The sequence below is a fragment of the Mytilus californianus genome, unplaced genomic scaffold (genome assembly GCF_021869535.1).
Source record: "Mytilus californianus isolate M0D057914Y unplaced genomic scaffold, xbMytCali1.0.p SCAF_10, whole genome shotgun sequence".
Classification (NCBI taxonomy): Eukaryota; Metazoa; Mollusca; class Bivalvia; order Mytilida; family Mytilidae; genus Mytilus; species Mytilus californianus.
In genome coordinates this window covers 25446908-25456934 of record NW_026262582.1, presented here as the reverse complement: position 1 = coordinate 25456934, position 10027 = coordinate 25446908, and the positions used below count along the sequence as shown (strand labels likewise).

General features: G+C 29.8%; 1 protein-coding gene across 2 annotated transcripts in view; it reads right to left on the bottom strand.

The window, feature by feature from the left end:
- Positions 1-280: 280 nt before the first annotated feature.
- LOC127717829 (cytohesin-interacting protein-like) overlaps positions 281-10027 on the bottom strand; it is a 29767-nt gene continuing 20020 nt past the window's right edge. For both annotated transcript variants that reach the window (XM_052223689.1, XM_052223690.1), the window contains exons 6-7: positions 8229-8295; positions 281-7367 (exon numbers count right to left, since the gene is read on the bottom strand). In XM_052223689.1, coding sequence (XP_052079649.1) covers positions 6901-7367; positions 8229-8295 — 534 coding nt within the window. In that variant the 3' untranslated portion in view covers positions 281-6900. The remainder of the gene's footprint in view (positions 7368-8228; positions 8296-10027) is intronic.

Sequence of the window (10027 nt, the reverse complement as noted above, 5' to 3'; positions counted from 1 at the left end):
TGAGATCACCCCAAGTTTTTGGTGGGGTTTGGGTTGCTGAGTCTTTAGATTTCTATGTTGTGTTATGTGTACTGTTGTGTGTCTGTTGGTCTTTTGAACTTTTAGCCATAGCGTTGTCAAGTTTTATTTTCAACTTGTGAGTTTGAATGTCCTTTTGGTATGTTTTGCTTCTCTTTTAAAGATATGTATATACTGTGACTACATTATTATTCATTAGGTACCAATTTTCATTGATTTTGTTGGTATATGCTGTAGCTTAAAATAAGTAGAAAGTCTAAAACATATTGTAACTTTTAATAATTTACATTTCATTCTTTTTTCCAAACATCCATTTAACTAAATAATAACAATAATAATATTTTCATAAATATTAATTTACAAAACTGATGTATCTGCAAGTAGTGATGTTCTGATAATCGATTATAATAGAAAATTGGTCCATTGAAGCAATATTATTCAAACTAGATAATCTATTGTAAAATTTCAGAAATGAATAGAATCAGTTATTAATAAATTGTTTGATTGGCTAAGAACATTCATAAAATGGTTGCATGAAGAATCACTGTAAAACATGTGTCAGTAGTAAATGTTGTTCAACACCTATATAATATCACTGCAATGTGCCCATTATCATCAAGTAAAAAGTTTTGTTGCATAATCAATGAACTTTAATAAGGCATTACATTTCATATGCATGAATAATGCATGGGCTTAAGGTCATAAAACATTTCTCAGAACTAATAAATATAAAATTTATACTCAAATCTGTTATCACAAAATGCAGTTTTTTGATCAGTGGACTTCTGAGTCTGAGTACGATAATCATGCTCACAATATTTATGACACAAGGCCTGAAATAGCAGCAGACATAAATTATTGAATCTGGTACCTTTTGTTTTTCTTATAAGTCCAAGTTACTGCTGAGTAATTTTTCAGTAATTTTAAACATCTGCGTGATAAGTGACAATAATTTAATTTTGGGTGTAACACGTCTTCTGATTTGCTGAAATTTTTTTTGTCTATCAGCTCACAGACATAATATTTGTCTTGTGATTGTGGTCATCAACGTTTTTTCATGATTTACTCCATAAAAATGGAAATAAGAATTAAATTATAAGGAAAGATTGTAATATTTTTCCTGTCTATTTGAAATAACCTCAAAACTGTGGTGCACACTTTAAAATAACACCCTTCACAAGTTATTCAGTGTGCAACACATTTTTAAAATTATTTCTTCATAGACAGAAACAATATTACAGTCATTCCTTAAATAAAACTGTTAAACCATAGTATTTCTTGGTTCACATTGAGAATTGTTTAAATACATTTTGATACAATTATCCCAGTACTTCACCACTATAACTTTAAATTAATCAAAATTTATCAAAGGGAAATAACTAATTACTCTAAATTGAGAAATGAATGTGACGTGTTTATTCATATGAATAATGTGACTGGGTTCAGATCCAATTATATGGATAATTCTTACTGGTAATTCTAAAACAGAAGCTTTGTAAGAGTTGAATAAATAAATTTTGTATTTCAGTCAATTTGAATGATTAACATTTATAAATGTACACCTTAACTTCTAAGATTTCTGTATAATAAATTACATTTTAACTTTTGATTTCAACAACGTATATTTTATTTCTTTGATTTTTATACATATCACATACATTCTTATAATAAACAGTGTCTAGTTAGGTTTATCTACAAAAAATTGGAAAAACAGTTATGAACAGACAAAATTAACAAGTCATTATATTAGATTAGTACTTTTAATTTATAACATTTTGATTATTTCCATCTATCTGTAGACTTGCAAAAAGGTTGTAATCTAACTCTTAACATTGTTTGTGACCTGCACAAAGCTACTAACACTAAATAGAATTTGAGCCAGCAAATTCAGTCAAATCACTACAATATTATAATCTATTTCTAAATGAATCAGCTTTTTAAAATAAAATATTATTACTGTGAAAACATACGATTGTGGCACCATATTTTGAATATTGTTGAAAAAAAATAGTTGAATTATGGATTTTTAGTATATTCTTCTGATAATATGTATTTCTGTATTGCCAAAAAAAAATCAGGTCAACCTCCTAAGTTACATGACTGCCAAGACTTTGGTATGTACAATGTGATGAAATTCATGTAGGTGTTTGTCTTCAACAACTTTTGCCATATATTTCATATAATAACACATTTTTTACACAAACAAATACTTTCAAAGCATTTTATGTTGGATTTTAACAAACCACCTGTTAGAAGATATTTTCTGAAGTTCGTTTATTTGGTCATAATTTTATCTTTAGTTGTCTTTGCCCAATTTCTTCAGATGTAAATGAGTATAAAAATGTTTTACTATTTAATTTGATTCAAAAGTATAGCAAACTTCCTAACAATCATAAGAAAATGAGAATGCTTTAGAAAAAAATAACCAAATGAACACATAAACCTGTGACAATTTTGCTTCTATTAAATCCAAGTTTAATAAAATCCAACCACAAACAATCTGACAATATATCTTTTTTAAATAAAGTTTCATATGAAATATAAAGCAAATGATATTAAGTGACGATTATTTATGGCTTAACACTGGCTAATTAAAGCCAATTATTTCAGCAGGATTAATTTTCAAATAAAATTATGTTTATAGCAATAAAAACTATATTTATTAGATGGATGTGTCTTCTGAAACACAATTCAAAATAGGAACAATCAAAAGATAAAGTTGGATAGATCATATCTTACCATGCTATATATATAAGTATAGAGAATATGATCTAAATTGCTAATTTACCCCTTTGTTCTATTTATAGTAATGGAAGCCATGTTGGTTGGTTGGTGGAAAGTCATTCTGAGAATGAGACAAATTACTATTTGCCCAAGACTGGCTCAGTGATTTAACAAAAAAAAACTATTGAAAAAATATTTAAAGGCAAATAGACGTCTAGCAATGCAAAATTGAACCCATGTTTTAAACAATACTTGTGCATTTCTTTTTAAAAGAGTACCACTCCATAATAAATTTTACTACAATATGCTAGTCAATAAACAAAAGATCCTAGGGAAATAAAGTATCTTGACAAACTATGCATGAAGCATACATATAAACTGAAAAATATAACAATCTGTATTTTGTAACAATGATATTTAACTATTGTCTATTTTTCTAACTCTATAAATAAGTACAATTTATCACAAAATAATGAAAGACATATAGTTATTCTTACAGCCATTTTGAAACAATAACAAGATTGCATGCATTTTCTTGCAAAACATACCCCTACTCGTCATTCAAAAAATGTGAAAACAGGAAGTATGTGTCTGACAGATCCGATAAGTGGTAATAACAAAGAACTAATCAACTGTCAAGCTACTGACCAAATATTAAGTCATTTTGTAAAGTAGTTTCTAAGAAAAGTGTGATCAAAATATTTGTTGGACAAACAGACAGATAGACAAGGTGATTGTAATTAAACCCCTCTTTTAGAGTTGGGATACAATTATTCTATGCGAATAACATGTAACAATAACTATACTGCACTGAAACATTTCTTTAAAAAAAAAACCTTCAAACACTGGAAGGGTTATTAAAAATTAATAGGAAGTTTAAATTACATGTTATTGATGCCAATAGTACATTTATGATGTATAAATATTATGATATAAGTAGCAAATGAGATGAGAAAAGCAAATCTTGTTCACCACATGTATAAATTCATATTACACTATTCTTATACTCCTGTGAAGAGTTTTCAAAATCATTATAAATTAACTGCAACATAATAATTTTCAGCACCTTTCAAGGAAAAGAAATATTTTAAGCACCTTTCAAAGAAAAGAAATCATAAGCACCTAACTATGAACAAGTAAACAGTCTATAATCAATAAAATACATACAAATTCTCAATTGAGCATATAACAATTTCTATCTTACAAGTGCCCCTTTTCCTTAACAACCCCTCCCTTATTGAAAAGATGACAATTACTATCTTATAAGTGTCCTATTCCTTTTTGACAATCCTTCCCCTATTTTTGAAAATATGACAATTACTAACTTACAAGTGCCCATTATTCATTAGCAATCCCTCCCTTATTTTTGAAGATATAACAATTACTAGATAATAAGTGCCCCTTATCCTTCCTTGCAATCTTTGAATCATCTGAAGCAACAAGGCACTTATAAGTTATAAGTCTACACAAAAGAAACAAATTAAGAAATTTATTGTTTCAGAATCAAATGCATTCTGGCAATAATTTCAAAAGCCTAAACCATTACAATCTATTTGGTTGAGCCGTTTTGAAAAAAATGGATATTTAACCAATGGCTTAGCATCATTACCTACAATCCTTTTGGTTCTGAAACAACAAAAAATTATATAAATAATTGCAACAAAGGAAATATAATATCTTCAACAAAAATAAATTAGCACAAACACATATATAACTGAAATAAATTTAGCATAGTTACAAAGAGGGAGCTGTAAAATAATGGGTTCTCTCCCTTTGTTTTTAAATATCATTAGTATGCTATTGACTAACACAATATAATATTTCATGGCTGAATGTAAAGTGATATCTTCATTTTTTTACAAGGGAATTTTTAGGTTAACAATAGTGCATACTCCTTTAAAAATAATAATAACTCTTTTTTGCAATGTTTTGACTTTCTATAAACAGTCTTTAGTTAAAATATGAATTGGAATGTATAATTTGTTGATATATGGCATCCATACCGACCGTGCAAGGCCTGTATAGCCAGTCAAGGTCGTTAAAAACTTCCATTTGTTGTTGCATCCATGCAAAACCCTCATGGGTAGTCAAGGTAATTAAAAACCCCCCTCATCAGGAATATTCATCTGTGGAAAATAAAATTCCAGGCAGAGTACAAAAGTTACAAACTGAAGGATACATTCTATAAAAACTAAAATAATCTACCCTGAATAAATATTTGAATGAAATCTGTGACATGTTGCAATAACTCTTTCTTTTAAATCATAATCCCTTCTCAAATCAGAGAAAGTATGTTTGGTTTATAGTTAACAAGCTTCCCAAAATTCATCAAAGAACTTTTGGACAATTGGTCAGACAGACTGCAATGATTCATCTGATTAACAAAAAATCTGTAGCACAAAAATAATTTTGCTATATCTTTTTTTCACTAAAATCTGGAAAAATTACATGGTTTTAGTATCTGGTATTAAGCCCATGCTCGGTAGAAATAATGACAAAATCACAACATTTAAAGAGTTTATCAACTTTCTACATAATTGCTCATGAATCAAAAAGAAAATTTCAGTGGGTACTATATTTACGGTGAAATTACAATACTGGTGATGAAAAAATTGATTTATGAACACGTTTAAATTTGATTTTGGATTTTTGTTTACCAAACATTTGAACTGGTGACTTGCCGATATTTGTCTACATGACGGCATAATTGTCAGACTTCTCCAATGGTCTGGCACACTTCCGGAAGCCGAGTACACATTGTTAATACAAAAATCAACAATACTTACTTCAAATAACATACAAAAAATGCTGACAATCGTTTTTGGTTAGTCTTAAAACATGTTGCATAGCACCATAACAGTGAATAAGATTCATTTCTATCAAATTCATAGCTTTAACTTAAAATTGTTAAAAGTGATTCCCCTTCAACTGACCTAATCTCAAACTCCCATACAAGCCAAAGTCTCCGTTCTGCAACCTCAGCTTTGTGGAGGAGAGACAAAAATTTGTATGTCAGATTGATAACTTTTTTTTATGATTTACTGAAGATAAATTTATATTTAAAATTACCTTCCAAAATGCAACTAACAATGATGAATGAATTGCAAATATGTAAATTGATAACATAAATAAATAACTAACAAAAATGAGGTAACTCCCTACGGATGGAATGTAATAGTTAAGTAGCATCAAATTTCTCCTTAAGTAGCATCAAAATTTCTCCCTAAGTCACATCAAATTCCTCCTTAAGTAGCATCAAATTTCTCCCTAAGCCACATCAAATTTCTCCTTAAGCGGCATCAAATTTCTCCTTAAGTCACATCAAATTTCTCTATTAGTAGCATCAAATATCTCCTTAAGTCACATCAAATTTTTCTTTAAGTACAAAGTTGTGAGGATATTTATGTTAATCAATCAACTGAAGAGTATTTTATTTTAGACATCATTGTAAAATGTCAATCTCACTTCCAAATTTACCCTTAGATATTTTCTCAATTCGTGGTTAACTTAAGTTTACTGCATATTAAATCTGAACTCGATTAAATTGTACATGATTTCTTGGCTATCTAATCTTTAACATGAAATGGTCCTAAACTTTCCTTAAATATATATTTTTCTTTTTCTTTGTTAGAAATAAAATAATAATGTCCACATATAAAAGCAAACTTAGATTTTGACTTTTGGAATTCTGTCTTTCAGAACTGAACTTAATGTAAAAAATTTACCTAATCTGTAAATACTAATTGGCATATAATATTTCAATGAATTAGCTTAAAAATAATATAATTTTGTAATACAAAAAATTAACCACAATTTAAAATACTGTAATCATTCTTTATTTTCAGATTTTATTGGTTCATGGAAAATGCAATAGTTCAGGAGACTATTCAAAAACTGAATATAACAAAAATCATAAGTTAACATGGTCTAGGTTTAAATTTCTTAGTTATATCGAATTATGAAAACCAATGACAAAAGACACCAAAGAGATATTTTTGGAAAAGAATATCAAACTATCCAAAAATGATTTTGACGATAAAACTTCACTTTGGTGAAGTCGGTAAGTTAAAAACTTATTTATCAAAAATGTGCACAAACATATTCTCAAAAACTTAATTGTTTTACATTCTATCAAGTAAACAAAATCAACTAAATAAATTATAATTCTGTAGACTCATCTTCTTCATTGATATATACATAATCAGAATACACAAATGGAATGCTATTACTACGTAAATAAACAACTTCCTCATTTTCCCCAGCATTCAGCTTTGATTTGCCAGTGCCAGGTATTTTCAAACTCTTATTGGATTTGTTGTCTGTGTCCTTTAAATTCTTTAAAGCAATATGTTCATCCGTATTTGGGCAACAAATACACATTCCACTATCAGCATCTGAATCCACATAAGAAATATAACTGTCATCCATATCTTCACCTATAGAAGAAGAGTAGTCTCCCTCGAATGAAATCTTCGAAGTTGAAGGTACATGTGGTACTGGGAATGTTTCTAACAGTTGTGGTGATTGGATAAGACTGTAACGATCCCAGCTATTGGTTGAAACTGTGCTGATCATGCTCTGTCGAATACGCTGAAATCTGGTTATACCCTTTGACTGACAATAATCTGTAACAAAATAAGTTTAAACTATAAATGGAAGTTATGAGCATGAAGAGGTTGGGAAAAGTACCAAATCTAAACAAATCATAGCAGATTCACATGTATTCCATTATGAATAAGTGAATAGTAGTATCAAGCTTTTAGTGATAATGTTTTGCAAAATTTAAAAGAGAAACGTAATTTATGTGCTTTGCTTATTATTTGTGCAGTTTCAATCCGACAATATAGACTTTTCCTTTAAATTAAATATGCCAACACTCCATCATTGGACTATAAGCTATAGCTATCAACTCTGAATCTTGCAGAGAGTCTCAAATTTTTCTTTTATTTGAATATTCTGCTATTGTGTCTTAATTTATCATAATAACATATAAAGAAAGATTCTTCATTTCCTAGTTTGTATTTTTTCTCTCAATTTTTTATGAAAATGTTGCTTTGATGACCAGACTGGAAAACAAAGACCAAGATAAAGAATATTCAGCATGGGCAAATGCTTTATGAAAACTTATTTGGTATAATGCATATAGTTTTTTGGGGAAAAAAAAACATGTTATTTTAACCGCTTTTACCTTAAATTCATTATACAATAAAAACCTTTGCATGAGGTCAACTCAAGAATATATCAACCTTAAAAAAAGAATATGGACTGAGGATGAAGTCTGAGGTCGATACATCCTCATACAAAGACTATAGTGTTATACTATTAATGTCAATAAACCTAAATAGTGCTGAAATTCATTTGATTGGCCGATTCAGTCTACCTTTGTAAATACAGTTAAACATGTGACTCTTTTAGAACAAATCAAATTAGAATATACAAAATAATAATAATATATCAACATAATAACTTTCTGCAATATACATTACCATCTATGATTTCTTTTTCTTGTTGTTCTAGTTCTTTCAAGGCCAATTTCTTGTGAGCTAGAATTTCCTAAATACACACAAAAAAAAACATTCATATCAAAATAGATTATATTTACAAAATAATATATTCCTTCAAAAAAATGAACAATGAAATTCATATCATGATTTAAAAAGTCCCTTTTGAAATATCATGTTACAAGTGCTTGTGTTCCAATTAAATAACACCACCAGGACAATACCGCATTACTATAATTCTTAACTGGTGGGTTGAGAATGACGGGTTTGAAGTATTTTAGTTAAGAAATTGTTGGTTTAAGTACCATGTCAATGCAAAAATGTGTTTTATTTGTCATGTTCAAGCTTAATTATTTGGTTTTAGGTAATGTGATTGTAGTAATTCGATTTCAGAAAACTCCACCCATCCCATGACTGACATGGATTGGAGGTTCATTAACATGATTAACTTGAAGGGTATTTTGTGAGCAGTTAAAAAAAAAACCACACTATTTTTATTTCACTAAATAAAATGTTTAGCAGTCTGTTGTCAATCAATCAATCATACTTTAATGTGTTGATTTGCAATGACTGTACTTAAATATTTACATACAATTGTTATCATTTATCAGCAAAAAGTTCAGATTTTGTTAATTAAACCAGTAAAAGACGCGATAGTACAGAGATTCATATTGCCATACAAAAGCAGTGATATAAGGCATTAATTTGATGAAAGAAAAATAGACGCAATTAAGATTTCATTCCAAATCCATAACTACAAAACATCTTTTGAAAGTGTTACTGCATCTGGAAAATTTGAGATAATGGCACTATTCCTATTTTATCAAAACCAATTGTTCTTTTAAGAACAATAGAACAGATAAAATAATTATTTATTACTTCTATGTAAATCAGATGTAGTCATCTCGTATCTTTGGGCTGATGCCCCTCAGATATGAGAAGCGTACATCTAATACTTACAGCACACAATTTTAGTATATGACTCCTTTATTTTATATTATAACATGAATATGGGGACAGGAACATGCAAATGTAAAATAACAAGAAATGATTGTAACAGGATGCTGTTATGAAGTCTCCCAAACGAAGCTCCCATAATTCGTAATTCCCAGGGTCGCCTGACATTGGGCAACGTCCAGTGAAAATTGGTTTGGTCCAGTAAAGTTATATGCATAAGTGATGCCTGGGGACTAACCTTGTATATCATTCAAATCATCTTGGCATGACAAACCAGAATATATATGGTTTAGGGGTGGGGATCTCGACCATTTACAAGATACTAGAACATTGGGGGTGGGGAGGAACCCCTGGGGACTGGCCCTATACGTCATTCAAATGTTCATTACATGACGAACAGGAATATATATGGTTTAGGGGTGGGGATCTCAACCATTTACAAGATATTAGAACATTGGGGGTGGGGGGAACCCCTGGAGACTGACCGTATACGTCATTCAAATGTTCGAGACATGACAAATAGGAATATATATGGTTTAGGGGTGGGGATCTCAACCATTTACAAGATATTAGAACTTTCTCAAATGGCAAGGGGTCAGGATGACCCCTGGGGACTAACCCTGTATATCATTCAAACCATCTTAGCATGACAAACCAGAATATATATGGTTTAGGGGTGGGGATCTTGACCACTTAGAAGATATTAGAACTTTCTTAAATGGCAGGGGGTGGGGGTGACCCCTGGGGACTAACCCTGTATTTCATTTGATGTGCTTTATCATGACAAACCAGAATATATATGGTTTAGGGGTGGGGATCTCAACCAT